The sequence below is a fragment of the Bufo gargarizans genome, chromosome 7 (genome assembly GCF_014858855.1).
Source record: "Bufo gargarizans isolate SCDJY-AF-19 chromosome 7, ASM1485885v1, whole genome shotgun sequence".
Lineage (NCBI taxonomy): Eukaryota > Metazoa > Chordata > Amphibia > Anura > Bufonidae > Bufo > Bufo gargarizans.
The window spans coordinates 124,602,690-124,626,873 of record NC_058086.1 but is presented as its reverse complement, the minus strand read 5'-3'; the positions used below and the strand labels follow the sequence as shown (position 1 = coordinate 124,626,873).

The 24,184-nt window shown below is 41.4% G+C and overlaps 1 protein-coding gene across 1 annotated transcript in view; it reads left to right on the top strand.

The window, feature by feature from the left end:
• Positions 1-24,184, top strand: part of KCNT2 (potassium sodium-activated channel subfamily T member 2) — a 1,405,312-nt gene that overhangs the window by 650,544 nt on the left and 730,584 nt on the right. Inside the window, exon 9 of the mRNA XM_044301880.1 lies at positions 11,141-11,321. Coding sequence (XP_044157815.1) covers positions 11,141-11,321 — 181 coding nt within the window. The remainder of the gene's footprint in view (positions 1-11,140; positions 11,322-24,184) is intronic.

The following is a 24,184-nucleotide window of genomic DNA, read 5'->3' as shown; positions in this document are numbered from 1 at the left end:
TCCTCACTCTGATAATCCTTCCCCCCACCATGGAGAGGCTTGCCAAACAAGTGATCCCACACTCGGATATTCCGAGGAGCTCTTTCCAGCGCCACTATTGCATTTGGCCCTCGCGCCCAGCAAGCTTCAAGAGGGACCTAAAATATTGTGCCCTGATTCCCAACCTCTTGAGCCTTCACAGTCTCAAGAAGATGACGGTGGTGAACGGCAATCATTTGTTCACGAGGTGGATGATTATGAGACACAGTTGTCAATCACTGAGGTTTTGGTTAGGTCAAGTCAGGAGGATGAGCAGAGTGAAGAAGTGGAAGAGGAGGTGGTGGACGATGAAGTCACTGACCCAACATGGGAAGGTGAAAAGCCAAGTGAGGACAGCAGTACAGAGGGGGATGGATCCGATGCACCGCAACAGGCTGGAAGAGGCAGCGGGGTTGCAAAAAGGAGAAGTTGGCCCACACCAAACAGGCCCGCAACCGTTGCACTGAGCACCCCATGCATAAATCTACCTTGCCAAGGGGTAGGTGTTCCGGAGTATGGTGTTTTTTTAAGGAAAGAGCAGACAACAAAAAAGAGTGGTCATTTGCAACCTGTGCCGTGCCAAAATGAGATGGGGGGTGAACACTAGCAACCTCACCACCACCAGCATGATCCGCCACATAACATCCAAGCACACTAATAAGTGGTCCGAACGGCTGGGTCCACAATCTGGGTCAGCGGGTCACACCACTGCCTCCTCTTCCCCTGTGTTCCTTACTGCTGGCCAATCCCATGTTGAAGGTGCAGGCCCGGATGCCCCTCGCCCTGCACCTGGACCTTCGCATGAACCATCCGCAGCAGCATCCACGTCCCTGTCCCAGCGCAGCGTCCAAATGTCCATAACACAGTAATTTGAACACAAGCGCAAATACTCACACTCCCACAGGCCATAGCTCTAAATCCGCAACTTTCAAAATTACTGGCCCTTGAAATGATGCCATTTAGGCTTGTGGACACTGAGGCCTTCCACAGCCTGATGTCAGCGCCAGTCCCTCGGTACCCAGTCCCCAGCCGCCACTATTTTGCATGGTGTGCCATGCCCGCCTTACACCAGCATGTATCCCAGAACATCACCCGTGTCCTGACCAACACAGTTAATGGGAAGGTGCACTTAACCATGGACACATGGACAAGTGCTGGTGGCCAGGGACTGCACACTGGGTGAATGTTGTGGAGGCCAGGAGTTAGTCATACCCTGGGATGGCACAGGGTCCATCAGGGTCTCCGCCAGCAGCTATGTTACTGGCTCCAACCCCCACTTCTCCTCCTCTGCCACCTCCACTTCCATCTCAAGCAGCAGTGAGCCCTCAGTCACTAGCTGGAAGCAGTGTAGTACTGCTGTGGATAAGCTTCAACAGGCTATGCTGAAGCTGATTGGCTTAGGGGACAAACAGCACACCGCAGCAGAACTGTGGCAGGGTATAAGGGACCAGACCGAGTTGTGGCTCTCGCCTCTCAATCTACAATCAGGCATAGTTGTGTCTGACAATGGCCGTAACTTGGTGGCTTTGGAGCTTAGCAACTTGACACACATCCCATGCCTAGCCCACGTCTTAAACTTAGTGGTTCAGCATTTTTTTCAAAACCTACCCCAATTTGCCAGAGCTACTTCAGCCGGTCTGTCAATGCTGCAGCATCGCTTGCGGCTTCCAGCTCACCGACTGTTGTGCGACATGAGCATGCGCTAGAACGTTCTACATGTTGGTCAGGCTTTGTGAGCAGCAGAGGGCAGTTGTGTAATACCAGCTGCAACATGGTCATTGACTTTCGAGTCAACTGCCACTATTCACAAGCAAGGAGTGGGCATTGAGGTCAGACCTCTGCGTGGTTTTAAAAAACTTTGATGAATCCACACAGATAGTTTGTGGTGATAATGCTCACAATTAAGGACAACGCTCTTTGAATGTGGCAGACAAGGAAATGGGGGAGGACATTACACAGGGTGATTGCCAGACCACCCACAATTCGTCTTCTCAGTGCAAATTGGACCATGAAGAGGAGGAGGAGCTGGAGACAGTTGCCTCTACTACAGAGCGTAGTACCCATGGAACTTTAATTCCATCTGTTCAGCATGGATGGGCAGAAGATGTGGAGGAGGATGAGGAGATGGAGAGTCATCATGATGTCAACATCAACGTCTTGCCTGTTGGTACTCTGGCACACATGGCTGCCTTTCTCACGACCCTCACATTATACGCATTTTAGATAACACAGATTACTGGGTGTTCACCCTTCTCAACCGCCGCTACAAAGAGAACTTCTCATCTCTCATTCCTGTGGTGTAGAGGACGAGTAAAACGTTGTAATACCAGAAGGTATTTGGTGAGAGATTGCTCCAAAATTTTCCATCTGACAACGGTAACACACAGCAGTTCCAACAAAGGCAGGGCAACACTCTCCAAGGCATGGGACACTTTCATTACACCCCGCCAGCAACCTCACCCTGAAGCGCGGCCTAGTGGTACAAGGAGGGAAAAGTTTTGGAAGATGGTGAAGGAATACATAGCAGACTGTGTCAGCGTCCTAAATGATCCTTCAGTGCCTTATAACTACTGGGTGTCCAAGCTGGACACATGGCACAAACTTGCGCTCTACGCCTTGGAGGTCCTGGCCTGCCCGGCCACCAGAGTTTTGTCTGAGCATGTATTTAGTGCTGCTGGTGGCATTATAACAGATAAGCGTATCCGCTTGTCCACTGGCAATGCTGGCAGGTTGACTCAGATAAAAATTAAAAAGGCCTGGATTGCCCCTGACTTCTCACCTTCACCAGAGGAGAGCTGAGCTGATGATGAACATAAAGGCAATTTCAATCTATCATTTATAATGTACTCAATCTACTGTAGTGTATTCCTATGCACCTTTTCCACCAGAAAAAAAAGAGTACAGTATATGGTTGAATCTTATTTTCTCCTCTTCATCCAGATTGTATATATTCCCTCCACTCAAATTTTTTTATAGGGTCAGCTTAACTGCAGGCCCTCAACTCAATTTTGTTTTATAGGGTCAGCTGAACAGCATGCACTAGCCTATAATGTTTTAGAGCATCATTTGAACAGCATGCACTCGCATATAATGTTTTAGAGCGTCAGATCACCTGCAGGCACTTGGATATAATGTTTTAGAGCGTCAACTGAACAGCATGCACTCGCATATAATGTTTTAGAGCATAATTTTAACAGCATGCACTCGCAAATTATGTTTTAGAGCGTCGGATGAACAACATGCACTTCAAAATAATGTTTTAGAGCATCAACTGTACAGCATGCACTTGCATATAATATTTTAGAGCATCATTTGAACATCATGCACTCGCATATAATGTTTTAGAGCGTCATTTGAGCATCATGCACTTGCAAATAATGTTTTAGAGCGATAGCAGAACAACATGCACTTGAAAATAATGTTTTAGAGCATCAGCTATTCAGAATGCACTCGCATATAATGTTTTAGAGCATCATTTGAACAGCCTGCACTCGCATATAATCATTTAGCGCATCAGCTCACCTGCAGGCACTCGCATATAATGCTTTACAGTGTCAGCTGAACAGGATGCACTCGTATATCATGTTTTACAGCATCAGCTCACCTGCAGGCACTAGCCTATAATGTTTTAGAGTGTCAGCTCACCAGCAGGCCCTTGCCCCTAATATTTTAGAGGGTCAGCTCAGCAGCAGGCCCTCGCCCCTCATGTTTTGGATGGTCAGATCAGCAAGCCCTTGCTCCAAATGTTTTTTTAGGGTCACCAGCAGGCCACCAATCATAATTTTTCCAGGGTGTGTATGATGCCCTCCTTTATGTGTAACAAAAGGTGTTTTGGAGTGCTGATTCCTTGTAATTTTTGCCAGCCCTTTCACTTGCATAGGCTTTATGAGTGTAGGAGTTCCACTAGCTGAACTATTGTACCACAATGTGAATGAGGCCCTCCTTTATGTGTATATGGTTGAATCTTCCTTTTCTCATCCTTCTCCTCCTCTTCCATCATATCAACATGCTTATTCGTCGCATATAATGCCATCACATATATGCCCTCACATATCACTTTTTACAGGGTCAGCTCACCTGCAGGCCCTCACATATAATGTTTTACAGGCTCAGCTCAACTGCAGGCCCTCCCATCTAATGTTTTACACACTCAGCTAAACTGCAGGCCCTCCCATCTAATGTTTTACAGGGTCAGCTCACCTGCATGCCCTCACCTACAATCTTTTACAGGGTCAGCTCACCTTCTGACGACAACAGCGAATTCTTGCCTGTTGGTACTCTGGCATACATAGCTGAATTCATGTTAGGCTGCCTTTCCCACGACCCACGTGTTATAAGCATTTTAGACAACACATATTACTGGTTGTTCAACCTTCTGGACCGCCGCTACAAAGAGAACTTCTCATCTCTCATTCCTCTGGTGGAGAGGTCAAGCAAAACGGTGCTATACCAGAAGTTCCTTGTTGAAAATTTGCTCCAAAGTTGATAGGGCAGACATCCAAATGGATTGTCACCGTCATGGGGACGTGCAATCGCCTAGAAGTTATCTAGCATCAACAAAGCGGCAGCAGGCCCTCGCTCCTAAGGTTTTAGATGGTCAGATCAGCGTGCCCTTGCTCCAAATGTTTTTCAAAGTCTCCAGCAGGCCATCAATCATAATTTTTCAAGGCTGTGTATGATTCCCTCCTTTATATGTAACAAGGGTGTTTTAGAGTGCCGGTCCTTGCAATTTTTACCAGCCCTTTCACTTAGTTCATTGGCTTCATCAGTGTAGGAGCTCCACTAACTGAACTATTCTACCACAATGTGAATGAGGCCCTCCTTTATGTGATATATACAAGCTCTTTCGGAGTGCCTCTTGCTTGTAATTTTTTACATTATTCAAGTTAGTGAAAGATAAGGAAGAGAGCACTCAATTCTATGGCAACACTCAGATTTTAATATTATAAAAATTAATATTTAAAATGACATCAGTAATAGGAATAACACACATCAAATAAAATTCAATGATTAAAATTACAACGGTCGACCGTATGCAGACACTGATTCACTTGGCACAATGATATGGGGGGCTCATTCAGCATAGATTGATTTTCCCAATAGTGTCCTGATAGAATGGTAAAACCAATAGGTGAGTAAACAATAGTGATAAATAAAGTGTATTAAACAGCCTTAGTAGCAGGATGATCAGAAAAAAATTATGAACATAATAGTGATAATACAAGAGAAGTAGTGCAATAATTAGTACAAGCGGGTCTCTTGCGCTCGCTCAGATGGTCAGGGCAGTTCAATTGTCGTAAGTTAGCAGTTCTTCAATAATTCATGTTTAAAGCATGGCCATGCAGTAAGTCCTTATTGTGGTATATGCGGAGTGTCTATTTACCCAGACGCGTTTTGGGATATTCTAATCCCTTCCTCAGTGGTATCTCCTGCACTCCTCACCTCCTCTTTTATAGGCGTCCATAGGGTACTATGTAAGTCCCGGTTATCATGATCCAGAATTGGAGTATCCTCAGCACTTTTCCGCCTTGATGCGGTTTTGGTGCGTTTTTGTTGCGGTTTTTTATTCATGGATGCGTTTTTTTTGTGCTTTTTGTTCCAATTCATATATTCAATCAGTAAACCCCGTTAGAAATTTTAAAAATTACATACAATTATTAATACTATAAAAAATCATGTTAAAACAGTAAAATGATTTAAAATGCAGCAGAATAATAAATAATGGAATTTGATGAGTACAGATGGGTCAACGACAGTATTTTTGAGTTGGCATGGAGATGGTCGGATGTGGCTGGACGTGGCTGGTAAGTCCTTACCTCCACAATACACTACGTGCAGAATTATTAGGCAAATGAGTATTTTGACCACATCATCCTCTTTATGCATGTTGTCTTACTCCAAGCTGTATAGGCTCGAAAGCCTACTACCAATTAAGAATATTAGGTGATGTGCATCTCTGTAATGAGAAGGGGTGTGGTCTAATGACATCAACACCCTATATCAGGTGTGCATAATTATTAGGCAACTTCCTTTCCTTTGGCAAAATGGGTCAAAAGAAGGACTTGACAGGCTCAGAAAAGTCAAAAATAGTGAGATATCTTGCAGAGGGATGCAGCACTCTTAAAATTGCAAAGCTTCTGAAGCGTGATCATCGAACAATCAAGCGTTTCATTCAAAATAGTCAACAGGGTCGCAAGAAGCGTGTGGAAAAACCAAGGCGCAAAATAACTGCCCATGAACTGAGAAAAGTCAAGCGTGCAGCTGCCAAGATGCCACTTGCCACCAGTTTGGCCATATTTCAGAGCTGCAACATCACTGGAGTGCCCAAAAGCACAAGGTGTGCAATACTCAGAGACATGGCCAAGGTAAGAAAGGCTGAAAGACGACCACCACTGAACAAGACACACAAGCTGAAACGTCAAGACTGGGCCAAGAAATATCTCAAGACTGATTTTTCTAAGGTTTTATGGACTGATGAAATGAGAGTGAGTCTTGATGGGCCAGATGGATGGGCCCGTGGCTGGTAAAGGGCAGAGAGCTCCAGTCCGACTCAGACGCCAGCAAGGTGGAGGTGGAGTACTGGTTTGGGCTGGTATCATCAAAGATGAGCTTGTGGGGCCTTTTTGGGTTGAGGATGGAGTCAAGCTCAACTCCCAGTCATACTGCCAGTTTCTGGAAGACACCTTCTTCAAGCAGTGGTACAGGAAGAAGTCTGCAAGGTAAGAAAAACATGATTTTCATGCAGGACAATGCTCCATCACACGCGTCCAAGTACTCCACAACGTGGCTGGCAAGAAAGGGTATAAAAGAAGAAAATCTAATGACATGGCCTCCTTGTTCACCTGATCTGAACCCCATTGAGAACCTGTGGTCCATCATCAAATGTGAGATTTACAAGGAGGGAAAACAGTACACCTCTCTGAACCGTGTCTGGGAGGCTGTGGTTGCTGCTGCACGCAATGTTGATGGTGAACAGATCAAAACACTGACAGAATCCATGGATGGCAGGCTTTTGAGTGTCCTTGCAAAGAAAGGTGGCTATATTGGTCACTGATTTGTTTTTGTTTTGTTTTTGAATGTCAGAAATGTATATTTGTGAATGTTGAGATGTTATATTGGTTTCACTGGTAAAAATAAATAATTGAAATGGGTATATATTTGTTTTTTGTTAAGTTGCCTAATAATTATGTACAGTAATAGTCACCTGCACACACAGATATCCCCCTAAAATAGCTAAAACTAAAAACAAACTAAAAACTACTTCCAAAAATATTCAGCTTTGATATTAATGAGTTTTTTGGGTTCATTGAAAACATGGTTGTTGTTCAATAATAAAATTAATCCTCAAAAATACAACTTGCCTAATAATTCTGCACTCCCTGTAAGGACTTACTGCATGGCCATGCTTTAAACATGAATTATTGAAGAACTGCTAACTTACGACATTTGAACTGCCCTGACCATCTGAGCGAGTGCAAGAGACCGGACGGAAGTCCCGCTTGTACTATCGCGAGATTGGGCTGGATTGTCAGAGCCTGCAAGCCGTGAAGACGGAGCGGCGTCTCTAGCAGACCTCACAGCGTTTTAAAGAAATCTTCGATACAGCACTATAGGAGGCAAGACCGCTGACTGCTTCCTCCAGATAGAGGTAAGATTTCAGCTGCTATCAGAATCTGCCTACACGAACACTACCAACAGCTGAGTATCGTTTGTTGCGGTGTATTACACCGCAGACTCGGACTTGTTTTATTCTCTACAGGTATCAAGTGAAGCATATTGCGCTCGCATGCGCAGGACTCCAATCAGTGTCCTCTTATCTAATTATTGCACTACTTCTCACATATTATCACTATTATGTGCAATATTTTTTTCATCCTGCTACTAAGGCTGTTTAATACACTTTATTTATCACTATTGTTTACTCACCTATTGGTTTTACCATTCTATCAGGACACTATTGGGAAAATCAATCTATGCTGAATGAGCCCCCTATATCATTGTGCCAAGTGAATCAGTGTCTGCATACAGTCGACCGTTGTAATTTTAATCATTGAATTTTATTTGATGTGTGTTATTCCTATTACTGATGTCATTTTAAATATTAATTTTTATAATATTAAAATCTGAGTGTTGCCATAGAATTGAGTGCTCGCTTCCTTATCTTTCATGTACTCATCAAATTGAGGTGGGGCGTCCTCAATTATTAGCTTGTAGCACCATACCACCCATTAGCAGCAGTGAGCCACTCCATTTAATCAACTATTATTCAAGTTAGGTTTTCAACAAAGCAACTTCGGATCTATGATGATTCTTTTGCTCATTAATATTGTTAACTGATAAAAATAAACCATTTCATTTTTGGAAGCATTCTTACTTTGCACCATTTTCTGTACACCTACCTAAAACTTGTGCACAGTACTGAATATATGTGTGGTGTACATTTATTTCCCCATCCCCACCTGCCATTGGCTGCTCCCCCCGACACATGATGTTTTTATCCGGGTATGGGAAGAAGCTGCAGCGGTGGTGCAGGGACCAGAAGTGGCGGAGGGATGGGGGACCCAGGTAAGTTTATTCGGTGTGGGGGGCTCGGCATATGGCGGGGCTTTATTAAAGATTTTATAACTAGTGATGAGCGGCAGGTGCCATATTCGATTTCGACGAAATTCACGAATATTCGATAGAATATTCGTTTTATATTCGTCGAAATCGAATATTCGTCATTATTCTAGTTATCGCGATTAATATGCGATTTAAATAATCGCGTATTGCGATTTTAACTTAAGGCTACTCTGCTATTGTAGTAGCAATGCAATTAATTCAAGTTATAATAATCGACTTTCGATTTCAACTTAGCACTGCTATATTCCATATTTGTTAATTCCAGCCTGATATGGAATATAGCAGGTCCAAGTTGAAATCGCAATTCGATTATTATAACTTGAATTAATCGAATTGCGATTTCAACTTAGCTGCTATATTCCATATTAGGCTAGACGAATATGGAATATAGCATTACTAAGTTGAAATCGCCATGCGATTCCTTCGAGTTATATTAAATCGCATGGCGATTTCAACTTGGACCTGGTTTACTATATGGTTGGCTTCAATGGCTTGATAGAATTAGCAAATATGACGAATATATTCGTTTTATTCCACAAAACGAAGATAACGAAGTAGTCTGCATATTCGTTTTAGCTACCTATTTGTCAACTTCGCTAATTCTAGCAATGATATAGGAAAGTTGACTATAGAGACAGCTAAGTTTAATTCGCTATGCAATTATATTACTTTGCTTTAAAAAAAAAAAAAATAGAATAATTGTAATACCTGATAATTATTATAATTTTTATATTTATAAAAAAATAGCAAAGTAATATAATCGCATAGCGAATTAAACTTAGCTGTCTCTATAGTAAACTTTCCTATATGATTGCTAGAATTAGCGAAGTTGATGAATAGGTAGCTAAAACGAAGATGCAGAATACTTTGTTATCTTCGTTTTGTGGAATATGACAAATAAATTTGTTATCTTTGTTTTGTGGAATTATAACGAATATATTCGTCATATTCGCTAATTCTACCAAGCCATTGAAGCCAACCATATAGTAAACCAGGTCCAAGTTGAAATCGCCATGCGATTAATATAACTCGAAGTAATTGCATGGCGATTTCAACTTAGTAATGCTATATTCCATGCTCATGGAGCGTCCCCATCACCATGGGAACGACTCCATATACTAGAATGTACTGTCGGATTTGAGAATTACGTTGAAATAGCAATTCAATTATTTCAAGTTATAATAATCGAATTGCGATTTCAACTTAGCACTGCTATATTCCATATTAGGATAGAATTAACGAATATGGAATATATCAGTGTTAAGTTGAAATCACAATTCGATTATTATAACTTGAAATAATCGAATTGCGATTTCACCGTAATTCTCAAATCCGACAGTACATTCTAGTATATGGAGACGTTTCCATGGTGATGGGGACGCTCCATGAGCACGAAAGTCGGCAGAAGCGGCAACGGGCACTGACTGGAGCAGCCAGGAAGCCAAAGGACAGGTAAGAACAACTTTAGGGAAGTGGGAAAGGAAAAAAATATAACAATAAAAAAAAAAAAAAAAAAAGAATATTCGAAATATCGAATTTATAGCATTATATTCAAAATATTTGCTAATTAGCGAAGTGCCGATATTCGCTAAAAAAAAAAATCGATATTCGAATATTCGCGCTCAACACTATTTACAACCCATTTAAAATGGGTACAGGTTTTGCGAGAAAATCTGTGTGGCAATAAGATTTTCTCGGGACACCTATAGTCATTTTAATGTGATCCTATAGGGAAAAAAGTGATTTACTGGTGGTAGGGGAAGTACAGGTTAATTACTGTGATGAACAAATTGAACCAATTTGCTCATCGCTGATGCAACCATATAGGAATATAGGGGTACGTGTATCAAATCTGCTATATCAGTTTTGTGGCATAAAAATGTTGTAAGTGATGTCGCATGTGACATTATTTGTATGTTCTTTGTTACTTTTGGTGAAAATTTGTGACTTTTGATGAGAATTTTCATTTTCAAAAGAGGAGTGATAAGTTGGTTGGTATACAGACTATAGCACATTTATGTCTTATTTCCGATGTGCAACTTTTAAAAAATTCACAATAAAGTTGCATCTCCATACCTGTCAACCCCTGGTGCATTTTTACAGGCAGTGGCAAAACCACATCAGACTTCCGCCAAATAAAACCAATTGCCATCTTAATAAATTTGGCGCAGGAGATCAAAGTGACTCTGGTTTAAAAATAGCCTCCAACACACCTACAATGATAAATCTCCCCTCCCCACATAGTTTCATAATTCTAGAAATACAGTACTTTTGTGGAACTATTTCAATTGATCAGAGAACACAACGGATTCATAGTTATGAGTCCACCATATTCTTTTTGGGAGCTCTCCCCTGCACATACACATGCGTATGTGCAAACACAGGCAGCATTTCAGGGAATTTTCACGTGACAAATCTGCTTCAACTAGACAAATAAATAAATGAATGTGGTTTTATGACTGGTGAAATTCTGATTTAAATGTTTATTTTTTCCCCCCAGCATCTGTGGAATTCAGCATCTGGAGCGAGCTGGAAATAATTTGACACTGTTTGATTCTCTCTACTTCTGCATTGTTACTTTTTCCACTGTGGGTTTTGGGGATGTTACCCCACAGATCTGGCAATCCAAACTTCTGGTGGTCATAATGATCTGTGTTGCATTAGTTGTTCTCCCAATCCAGGTAAAACTCAAATCAAATTTAAATAACTTGCATGTTACTCAATTATTATTTATCTATATATTTTATGAACTTGTAATTCTATTACATATATTCCAAATTAACAAAAAAAAAAAATGATAATGAAACATAATGCAAGCATATTTCACCACACTACTCCTTACAATAGGGCCTGATCACTATACTACTAAATTACTATGTGTTCTGTGGATTCCTGGTTTCAGAAGGAATAAAAATGTGAGTTTGCAAAAGTAAATCTCAAGAGATTTTATCTTAAAGACATTTTGGGCTTCAGGAAATAATTGCTTGATAGAAGAATACATTGACAATAAGTAAATCATGACTGTAAACTGTGCGGCAACCCAGCATTAGGAGGGGGCATATATCCAGACCTGCACTCCAGAATTGTGGCTTGAAAAAGTTACAAAATCAGGCCTTGCAACTTTTTGGACTTGTTTGCACAAACATTTTGCGGCATGGGAAAAGTGGGTGAAAAAGTAGGCATGATTTAAGCCAGATTAATCAGATTCAGCCTGTGACTTTTTTTAAAGTTGTAAAAATGGTCTTAATCTTACTCCAAGTAAATGAGGTGGCAAATAAAAAAATAAATTTATTCTAAACTAATTAAATTCATTTAGAATTTCCCAGAAATTAAGCTTTCTAGTGAATACTTCACTGATGTGATTCAATTTAAATAAATTGCTTGAAATTGTGCAATTTTACATATCAGAAGACAGCAAAGAAAGGCAGAGAAAACCCTCATTATAAAGACAAAATGGGAGATTGTTTTCCTGATACTGAAAGAAAGACAAAATTGGTGAATCCCCAGGATAAGCTCTGTACTAGAGATAAGTACATTTCTCTAAAATTAGATTCGACCGGATGGTTCAATCTGAACTTATTAGTGGTGAATCGTGTTAAAAAAAGCGGGTATTTCCTGGCTACAGAGAGCCTTTTGTAACAGGCACAGTACTATAAAGTGCCTTTCGCTCTGTGACATTAGAAGAATTTTGATATCTCTGACTTTTAGTCTAACCAGACTGTCAATTACTTAAGTGCCGTAATTCCTCTAGTGCCGTTCTATGGAAACAGTAGGTTTAAAGAGCACGCCAAACGCTTCAAATAACTTCTTTATTAACTTCAACTTTTCTTCATATATAACACTGCCGCCTCCGCAGCAGATAGTCCATGTACAAAACACATGTTGAAAAGATATCACAAAATGGCGGTATGTTTAAGATGGTGGTTCAACTGTTCAATCTTGTCATTCAACATAAAATGGTGGATATATTTCCCTCTTGAGTATTTGTACTGTTACCTTAAGTTATTTAAGCACTTTATGATCTCTCTGAGAGGTATATCTAAGATTTGACTGATAGTTCTACTGATCTGTATGCAATTTGTATGGATTGCTATTTGTATGCTATTTGTAGTTTAATTTGGTGGAACTGTAAGTAAACACATATATAACTGGTTAAGTATACAGTTCTAATAACAATACTAACAATATGAACATTATATAACTGCTCTAAATACCTATTTTGGCCTCTTGTTCCCATAAAACTGGACTCTGACTGGAACTGTGTGTCTGTTGAGCTCCTCTCTCTGGTGAGTAATGATTCCAGAAGCTCCTGCTAGGGGAATTCCCAGACAGGCTGTCTGTGAGGCTGTCTGTGATTGGTGAAAACTCTTGCTGTGTGAGAAGCTGGCTGTGATTGGTCTAGACTTCTGCCCAGCAACAACAGATTAACAATATGCTTTCTGTTGTTTCTGCTGTGTCACTGAGCTTACCTTACATTACAAAATGAATCGTAAAGGCATATTATCTTTTACTGCTTCTGTGAACACAAAATATAACAGTTATATGACATCCAAAATATGATGTCACAGTAAATAACTCTGCTTTTGTCTTTAACACTTAAACATAGGAACTGTATTAAGGTTATTAGCAGGTTTAGCTGTATACACATATAAGGCATATTTGCAAACTAGGACAAGTCTTAGCTGGCCAGCTACATTCCCACCAAAATTACTTACAATAATATGATAGGATTTGAACATGAATTTGAGGAATTTTCCATCAGGTTCTCAACTTATTTATCACTCTCAAGTAGAACAACTAACTTCTGTTTAGGACATTCCAACTTGAGTGGAGTAGTGAGACATTTTTCTTTTTTGTCAAGTTTTGAGTCTCCTATTTGTAACAACACTATTCTTACTAGTTTGTATTCATCCTGTATTCAACTTATAGAACTTTGGCCAATTTCCATTGACTTCTAGGTAAATATTCTTCTTTCACTAACACTATGGCACCACCTTGGACATTTCTTTTGGGTGTTTGCCATTTACTTCTTAGCACAAGATTGGCTAAGTACTCTTTCCTCCATCTATTCCAAAACTGTTCTGATATATATTGAACTCTTCATCATCTCCTTCTGGCATATAAATCCTCTTTGGTGAACTTGCCAGGCGGTGGCTGTATGTAATCTAACTTAAGGTGAAATAGATGGTTGGGAGTTAAAGGGTCCCAACTTGTTGGATAGTTGATGTTATCTACTGTAAGTGGACGACTGTTAACATTAGACATTACTTCATAAAATTGGGTCCTAAGTGAAGCATCATCTATTCTTCCGGCGTTCTTTTTCAACACTGAACTTAACAAATTTCTCACAGTTCTGATTTGTCTTTCCCAAACTCCTCCTGTATGGTTTGCATGTGGAGAATTCATGTGAAAATCACACTGTTTCTCTAACAAATGCTCCATTACTTTTTCTTTATCAATCTCTTTTAGCGCTTTCTTCAATTAATTATTTGCTAAGACAAAATTAGATTATTGGTCAGATCTAAGCTCTCTGACGGTACCTCTAATGGCTATGAAACATCTTAAGGCGTTGATGAATGCATCAGTTGACATATCCTCTAACATTTCCAGGTGAATTGCCCTGGAGCTCAGACATGTAAATATTAGTCCATATCTCTTGTACTCCTTGCAGTTCTGTTTGGTGATGAATGGGTCGAAACAATCCATTCCGCTATAAAGAAATGGTGGTGATGGGTTTACGCAATCTGCCAGTAAATCTGCTATTCTTTGCTCTTCGGTAGGTCTGTGTGCCTTTCTGCAGACTACACATTTACTTATATACTTTACTATAACTTTGCTTCCCTTCACTATCCAGTAACCTCCTTCTCTCAAACAGCTTTGGGTAAAGCTTCTTCCTTGATGCAAGGATATGTTGTGGTAGGGATCAATAATCAATCTTGTGAAGGTTGGATTTTTGGGTAGAATTGCTGGATGCTTCACTCTGCTAGGCAATGATGGATTTTCCAGTCTTCCTCCCACCTTCAGTATACCATCCTGCAGAACAAGATTAAAATTATACACTGGGTCGCGGCGGGATGACGTGAGCGCATCACGTCTCGCTCTCCCCTCTGTGCTGGCTTCCTCCCTGCAAGCGCCAATGCCCTGACGCGGAAACAGCTGATACCGGCGTCCTCCTCCCAAGCTCCGACGCCCTGCTCCGAACAGCTGATGCTGGTGCCCTCCGATGCGCTGAGCTCCGATGCGTTGAACCGGCCAGCTGATGAGGAGAGCAGAGCTGTGTGCCCGGCTTGATCCTCGTACAGCTAACGTCTCCGCATGATAAGTTAAGTAGAGGACGTAGATGCCGGCTGTGGCTGTCTTGCTCCCTGGTCTCCGCTAGACTTGCTTGCCCTGCGCTGCTGTATCCGCCTCACCTGTTGGATGTTGATCCTTATCTGCTTGTCCTTGTGGTTGCCCGTCTGGTTCCTTTTTGTGGCCCCTGTCTGCTGTCGCTGCCTCGCTGCTCTGCTTGACGTTGGACTGCTGGACTGCTTGTCCCTCTGGATTTTTGCCTTGCTGGGCTTTTCCTGCCTCCTGTCTGCTGGCGTGTTGGTGTGCCTGCTGCTGGACTCCTTGACCCTCTGCTGTTCGCCTGCTATCGGTCTTTTTGCCACTCGGACGGATACACTATATCTAAACCACGGCTTGGACTTGCTGCCACGGCCACGGCGGATACTGGGACGACAACGTCGGTCACGTGAGGATTGAACTTTGATTTTGTACTTATTGTACTGTTAATATGAGGTGGATATAGCTTTTGCCAAAACTGCTCCCTGCTTGTGGTTAAGGAAAAAAAAGAAAAGAAAAGAAAAAAAAAAAAAAAAAAAAAAAAAAGAGGGAGGAAAAAAAATAAACAAAAAATAAATAAATAAAAAGAACTAAAGGAAAGAAAGAGAAAAAGAGAGGGGGGAAAGAAAAGAAAGGAAAAAAAAAGGGAAGAGAACGAGAAAAAAAAAAATAAAAAAAAATAATAATATATACACAATATAAGGTGTTGGAAATGGCCCCAAAACGACGTTCAATTGACTCCTCCACTACTAAGCTGGGGGCTAAGACTCCAGAGAATAAAATCGATAAATTTTTAAAATCGCCCTTCCTAGCTGAAAAAATTCCAGCCAAAATTAAACCTCCAGCCAAGATGAAAAAACTGGCGAATACTCGTCAAACTGCTGATCTCTCTGAGGATGGATCAGAGGACGCTGACCAGGAGGAAGGCGAGGAAGGCTCCTCTACACAAATACCAACGGGATACGACCCATCGGTCTTGGACAAAATCCTTTGCGCTGTGGAAAATAATGGCACTCTGGTGCAGGGAATGTCCACGCAATTGGGGTCAGTGCAGAGTGATATTTCCTTAATAAGAGAAGATCTAGGAAAGATGAGGGAGCGAGTTCTTAGCGTGGAAAAAACTATTGATTCCCTGCAAACAGGCATGGGCATGCTAAAATCCAAAATGACAACCCTGGCATCAGAAAATCAAGCACTACAAAATAAGCTAGAGGACCTAGAAAACAGGTCAAGACGCAATAATGTGCGCATAATCGGTTTTTCGGAAGGAGCTCAGGGCCGACAACTAGAGGAAGAAATTAAAGATGTGGTCATGCACAGCTTTGGGAGTGAGAACTTTTCCCCTATGTTCCAAATAGAAAGAGCACACCGAATACCAGGAGGGAAGCCCATACCAGGGAGACCGCCGCGTGCAATTTTAATCAAACTTCTACTGTCTGCTGATAGAGACATGATTTTGAAAAGAGCAAGAGAATGTGCACCCATTGAATATCAGGGTACTAAACTGCTCTTTTTCCCTGATTTTGCGCGGCAGACCCAGGAGAAAAGAAGAAACTTTATAGAGATAAAGAAACGATTGGCGGCCAAGGAGATCAAATACTCTCTACAGTATCCAGCGAAATTGAGAGTAATCCACAACGGGACTTCACTTTATTTTGAGACACCACAGCAGGCGCTAAACTGGCTGGAGCAAATGGGCATCTGAAATTTTGTATTAGCAGGAATGAAGGGGGGGAGGGGAGGGAGGGGCGCCCAATGATGTTAAATATTTGCTATAGTATCCAGCGATCCAAGAATGATCCATAAGGGAACTGCTTAATCCTTTTTAGATAGAAATAAAGGAAAAAAAAAAAAAAAAAAAAAAAAAAAAAAAACAAAGCAGAACAAGCGTCAGAGTAGCTGGAGAAAACGGATACTATTATGGAAGGGAGGGGCCAGGGCAAGGGAGAACGGCCGTGGGTTTAGAGGTTCGCTGACCAGATCGGGCGGATCAATGGAGAGGGGAGCGGGATGGGCGGGTGGGAACCCACCTTGCAGGTTCGGGGAGGGGTTTTTTTTTTTTTTTTTTTTTTCTTCTCTTATGCACAGTGAAGGATGTCTATTCGGATTGTAACCTGGAATATCAGAGGGCTCGGTGAAAGGGTAAAAAGGCAAGCCATTATGGATGCACTTAAACGATATCTTCCAGCAATTATTTGCATGGTAGAAACCCATCTTACCAAAGAAACCGTGTCCCGCTTGACAACGGGATGGCACTTGCAGTCTTATCACTCCACTTTTAGTGGCGCCTCTAGGGGTGTGTCAGTTCTGATCCATAACTCTGTGGACTTTATCCTTATTAAATCCTATATAGATGACCAGGGTAGATTTATTTTCTTGCATGGTAAGTTGTACGGCCATAGCTATATTCTCGCTTTTTTTTATATACCTCCGCCCTTTTCAATGTACCCATTGGTCCAGCTAACACACTTTTTTGAAGGGAGATCTGAATGCCGGCTAGTTTTGATGGGGGACTTTAATGCAGTAATGGACCCCAAGAAAGACAGATTCACACTAGATGCAGAATGTGGGAGGAATCTATCTGCCTCCCCGCTGCCACAATTCTGCCGGGAAGTTGGACTGGTGGATATATGGGAACATCTCGGCGGAGGCAAGCGAGTATACTCTTGTGTCAGCAGGGGTGGCAGAGCTATGTCTAGAATTGATTTAGCATTTACCAATGAGAATAATCTCTGTAATATCCGTAGGATACGATATGGGGTAAGAACAATCTCGGATCACTCACCGGTATTGATTGAGGTTTGTGCTGGGAAGAACAAGGACAACAGGGGGCTAGGATTTAAGCTGAACCCATATTGGTTTTCTATTATGGATAATTTAAAGTCCACTAAATCATTGATATCCTTTTTTTGGGAAGTGAATCGCCCCTCTGCTAACATTAACATAGTATGGGATGCCCTGAAAGCATATCTGAGGGGGGTCTTTATAAGCGAGATTGCTGCAACAAAGAGAACATTTAAAAAAAAAGAGGAGGAATTGACCAGGGCTGTAGCAGGCGCAAGCGAGCGTTTTATCGCCCAACCCACTGAGTATAATAGGGAGGAGATGCAGAAGGCCAGCTGCTCCTTGGATAAATACATAACAGAGAAAGCAACTCATAGAGTATTTTTCAAGGGTTTAAAATATTTTTCGGAGTCTGGACGCCCCGGCAGGTTGCTGGCTAGGATAATTTCACAACAAGGCAAGAAAAATCAGTCTATTGTTTCGATCCGTAATACAGCAGGGGAAACTATAACAGATCCTGAAGGAATCAGGGACACCTTCCTACAATATTTCACCCAGATATATAGCCCCTCTCCTGGCTTGCCGCCTGACCTAGCGACGCGGTTTCTTGAGAGGATCTCACTTCCTGTATTAAATGAAGCCCAAGTAGAATATCTGGAAGAGGAGTTATCCCTTTTGGAACTTCAAGAGGCTTTGGGATCCATCACAGGGAACTCGTCGCCGGGGATGGATGGCCTTCCATATGAGGTTTACCGCAAGCATAGCGACGTGATTCTCCCTCAGCTATTAGAGGTCCTTTCTCAGGCAACACAGGGAGGAAATCTACCATGCACTATGATGGAGGCTCTGATTGTCTTAATTCCCAAAAAGGATAAGGATCCGCTAGAAATGAGCGCCTATAGACCGATCTCGTTATTAAACACAGATGCTAAGCTACTATCTAAAGTTTTAGCTAGGAGGCTTTCACAGGTTATATCAACTATTATTCACCCAGACCAAAATGGCTTCATGCCAAAAAGGGGCACTCACCACAATCTGCACAGGTTATTTATTAACATTCAGTCTCCGGGGTGTGGGGCCCGCTCCATCCTGTCGCTGGATGCCACCAAGGCCTTCGACAGGGTGGAGTGGACTTTTCTCTGGGCGGTAATGAAAAAAATGGGCTTTGGCCCTAGATTTATGGCGATGGTTCAGCTATTATATAGCTCCCCAACTGCTAGGATCAGGATTAATGATACGGTCACAGAGAGCTTTTTCCTAGGAAGAGGCACCCGTCAAGGCTGTCCTCTTTCACCTCTTCTTTTCAATATCTATATTGAACCTTTAGCAGCCAGCATAAGACAGGATTTGCAGGTGGCTGGCTTCGGTTTAATGGGGAAGCATGACCGCGTATCTCTCTACGCAGATGACATTTTGATTTTCCTTCAGCAAACAGAAACTAGTCTCCCTCGTATAATGGATTTGGTTGGCTTTTTCTCCGCTCCGTCTGGCCTAGAGATCAATTGGGAGAAGACTGCTCTCCTTCCCTATAGACGAGCTGCGAGGTAACTGGGATGATCAGCTAACTGTCTCTGAATCAATAAAGTACCTGGGGATTTTAGTTTCTGCTAAACCTCTGGAATATTTACAACTTAACTTGATTCCCCTGCTGACAAAGCTGAGGGCTAAATCCAAGATATGGCAAAAAATTCTGCATACGAAAGCTGATAGAATTTCTTTAATCAAAATGGTAGTACTGCCCCAGGTTCTTTATGTCCTGCGCAACTCGCCTGTATGGATCGCAGACAAGTACTTTAGATTAATTGAGCGGATGCTTAATGATCTATTGTGGGGGAGGAAGCGCGTCAGATTGAAGGCGCTCTACTTCTCTATGCCCTATAGTCAGGGAGGCCTTAACCTCCCTTACTTTAGGGGTTACTTCATGGCCTCTCAGCTCTGCCTTTTTAGTGATTGGGAGAATAGCCATTTCTGCAATAAGGTGGTGAAAGACTCAGGCTTTACGGATTTCTTTACTGTATTGGAGTCCGACTATCTATTAAATTCACAGACCGGGTATACACTTTTTTGCAGAATGGCTACAAAGACCTGGCGGGTCATCAGGAGCTGGTGTGGAGTTGAGGCATCGCTTATTTGCACCCCACTGTGGCATAACCTAAAGCTTGTGAATATAAGGGACCTGAAGTGCTGCCAGTACTGGAGGACGAAGAAAGTTCAGTATTTACATCAGGTGGTTAGTGGTGGACAAATTCTGTCCTCAAGGGAAATAGGGGAGAGGGCAGATATGGGTGAGGTGGCTTGGTATGCATATTTCCAATTGAGGTTTGCACTCTCCAGCACTTTGAATAGTCACCTTCTTTTTATAGATTCTCCTGAATTTTTACACAATCTTATTATTAAGAAAACTGCTACAAAAATTAAAATGTCATATTGTTATAGACACTTAATGAAACACTTTTTTATGGGTCTTCTTTCTCCAGGACAGAAGTCCTGGTCTTTGCTACTTTCGGAGGTGGGTCCCCCAGATTGGGAAACTATAGGGGAAAACTTAAAATATGTTTCACACAACTTCAATCACACTGTTGTACAATTTAACATTCTGCACAAAATATATGTGACACCTATGTGGTTATATAGAAGAGGATTTAGGACCTCCTCCGATTGCCCACGCTGTGGCGACTCCGGGGCAGATCATTTACATCTGTTCTGGGATTGCCCGATGGTGGGTGGTTATTGGAGATCAGTCCAGACCACTTTGGCCTGCAAACTGAATATGCTTGTTCCTTTGTCCCCCAGGATATGGGTCCTGGGAGACCTATCGGAGGTTAACTATCAGCCTACAAATCGTCAATTATTGATTAAGGTTATGTTCCTGGCCAGGCTTATTGTTGCTAGACTGTGGCTTAGCTCCTCTATCCCAGATTGTGGTAACTGGATGGCTATGGTTGAGAAGGTGAAGAACTACGAGAAGATCTTGTACAAACAGAGAGGAGCCTATTTAAAATGGAGTGGTCTGTGGGGTGAGTGGGTTACGGCTTAATCCACTAATTTTTTCCTTTTTTTTTTTTTTTTTTTTTTTTTTTTTTTTTTCCCTGCAAGGTTGGGAGGGAGGGGGGTGGTTGGGGCGGGTTGGGGATGATTTCAACATTTAAGATATTATAAATGTCATGTCGATATGTATTTTTGTATCATAAATAAAATATGGAGATTGAAAAAAATATTATAAACAGTAGAGAAAAAAAATGAAAAAAAAAAAAAAAAAAAAAATTATACACTGGGTGGTTGTTTGGAAGCCATTTAGTTTCTTGTCTAAGTCCCTTCAACTCTTCATTGTTGAATCTCTGTTGAATGAATCTTTCTTCTACATTCAACTATTCCTTTTTTCTGATTCCCTTTGCCAAATGTTGAATTTGAGCTACTATGTTTATGACTGTATTCCATTTTGAACATCTGGCTAGTCTTTCAAGTATTTCATCTTGACACTTGGCAGTAGTGCTCAATGTTTGTACAACTTTTACTTCTGGATCACCCATACACAATTCTGTGTAACCTTTACTGGGCGTGATTTCCTTTTCCCAAAGGAACTCTGGACCGTTAAAGCAGTTAGAATTTTTCAATTCTGCTACATTCAGGCCTCTTGAAGTATGATCTGCTGGGTTATGCTTTTTGTCAATGTGATGCCAATGTCCTGGATTTGTTATTTCCCAAATTTTCTCAACTCTTTTGGCAACAAAGATATGGAATCTTCGAGCTTTGTTGTTTATGTATCCTAGGACAACTTGTGAGTCTGTCCAAAAATATTCTTCATCTATTTTCAATTCCAATTCTCTCAGAAACTTGCTTACTGATGCTGAAACAACAGCTGCTGTCAGTTCTTGGTATTGTCTGAATACTGGTAGGTACAACTCTGGCCTTCCCCATAATCAGGGAACCGTGTATCATTTTTTCTCCTATCACTCTGATGTAGGAGCACTGGCCATAACCATAACTACTGGCATCTGAACAGTGATGAAGTTCTATTTTATTGTACTTTCCGAAATCATGAGGTACAAAACATCCATACTTCTCTCATGTTTTGCAAGTCTCTTATCCATCTCTCCCACCTTGGCCTCAAATTTTCAGGTATGGGCTCATCCCATCCCAACTTCTGTCTGCATAATTCTTGCAGTATTTATTTTGCTCTGAGGATTACTAGGGCCAAGAATCCCAATGGATCAAATATAGAAGCCAGTGCGGAAATAATGGTTTGGCAACTTTCTCTTCAATAGATACTTCAAAGAAGAACTTGTTTTCTACATTCCCTCACAATCCATTTGCAAGTACACTCTGAACTGGAAGATGATCATAATTGAGATCTTCATTCTTCATTGTTGCTGCACGTTCAGAGTCACTGATGGATTCCAGTACTTCTCTGTAGTTTGAGATGAATTTGTGAAGGCGCAAGTTTCCTCTTGCACATAACTCTTGGCTTTCTTTCACTGATTGCAGATTATGTGGACTCTAGACTTATAAGACCATCATCTACATAAAAAAAAAAAAAAAAGAAAATTTGCTGCTGATGGGCAATCCTTTTCATTCTGATTAGCTAGGTACTTCATACCATAATTGGCACAACCTGGAGATGATGCTGCTCCAAACAAGTTTTCTGCTGTCTCTGTCTCTCTATCCTCCCACCATAGAAACCTCAGGAAGTCTCTATCTTCATTTTTCACATGAAACTAGTGGAACATCTTTTCACCGTCACACATGACCACTATGGGAAAATTTCTGAATCTACAGAAGATCTACAGTTTGTAAGATCTGGTCATTTTAGTAGATGATCATTCAATGCAACACCATTGTACTTTGCTGAGCAATCAAATACTGATCTAATATTATCTGGTTTCTTTGAGTGATAAACACTTTGATGTGGGATGTGAAACACTTCTTCTTTAGGTTTGTTATTAACTTTCTCTGCATGTCCTTCTTCAAGGATGCATTCTATGAATTTCAAATAATTCTGCTTGAATTTGGGATCTCTTCCCATCTTTTTCTTCAAACATTTCAATCTTGCTAGGGCAAGATTTCTGTTATTTGGCAGGCGAGGTCGTTCTTTAAAAAGGTAAGGGCATTTCAAGATGACCTTGTTGATTCTGCTGAATATTTTCTTCTAGAGTGTGTACAAACTGTATGTCTTCTTGAGATACACTCTTTTCTTTAGAACTTATATCTGCAAAGTCAGATTTAAGGATCTTGATTACTTTTGCTGGACTTACAATTGGTAACTCTTGGACAGATATTCAATCCGGTCACCTGTCTTGAGTTTGCGATCTGTTGTTTTCTCCAACAACACCCCATCCTAGATCAGTTTGAACAGCATAGGGTTCACTATTTCCTCCTGTGATTACCTTTCATGGTACCAAGGCTTTGGGACAATTGTAGCCTATCAACAGTCAAACACCAAACTCCTTCAGCGGGGACATTTCATGAGCTATGACAGATAGGTACTCTCATTCATTGGCTGTTTCACAGGTAGGTATGCAATCTCAATCTAGAGGTATATTGTCTTTTGTATAAGCTGGAGGTAGATCTAATGCGCAGTTTGAATGAAGTCCTCTGACTCTCAGTTCTTTGACCCTTTGACTGTTCACTAATGTGTCTCTCCACATCATTGTGGTGAATTTGATGTCACTGGTTCTGTGGCCACTTGTAATTTCTTGCAGATTTCTTGATCAATGAAGGTGACATCACTCTGGGCATCCAGTAGTGCATAGGATTATACCTTCTTGTTCCTCCTTTTAGGATTTAATATGCACACTTGTACAACCATTGATGTGCCATTGCTTTCTCCTCCCCTCACTCTGCAGGAGAATACTGATACTTTCTTTCCTTCCTCAGGATCTTTAGGTATTGAGGATTTGTCTTTCTTTGGACATTCTTCATGTAGTGGTGTAGGATGGCGTCCTTTGCAAATGCTGCATGTGGCCTTTTTCTTACACTCCTTAGTAACATGGCCTTTTCTTAGGCATCTGAAACACAGTTGGTTATCCAGCACAATTTTTTTCTTTTCCTCTGGGGACTTCGCCTTCAATTGTTGCCACCTATGTATGGAGTGGTTCTCTCCGCAGAACATATACTTGAAGGTAGTCTGAAGATTTGTCAGTTCTGTCTCTCTACTGATCCCAGTAGTGACTTTGAACTTGCTCTCATAGGTATCTGGACCTTTAGCTGCTGTGTTGGTTGCAAAGCTAGTTGCTCTTGCACGTCTTATCTCTCTTGCAGGCCTTTCTTCTAAGGATTTTAAGACATAAGATGATGTTACTGGATTACATGCTATCCGTGCTTCCTCATTGACAAACTCAGAGAACTCTTTAAAACTTGGGAAGTTCTTACCTAGATCTAACTGTTTAGTCACATAGTGGAGCGATTCCATCTAGAAGCCCCTTCTTCAGGTAGC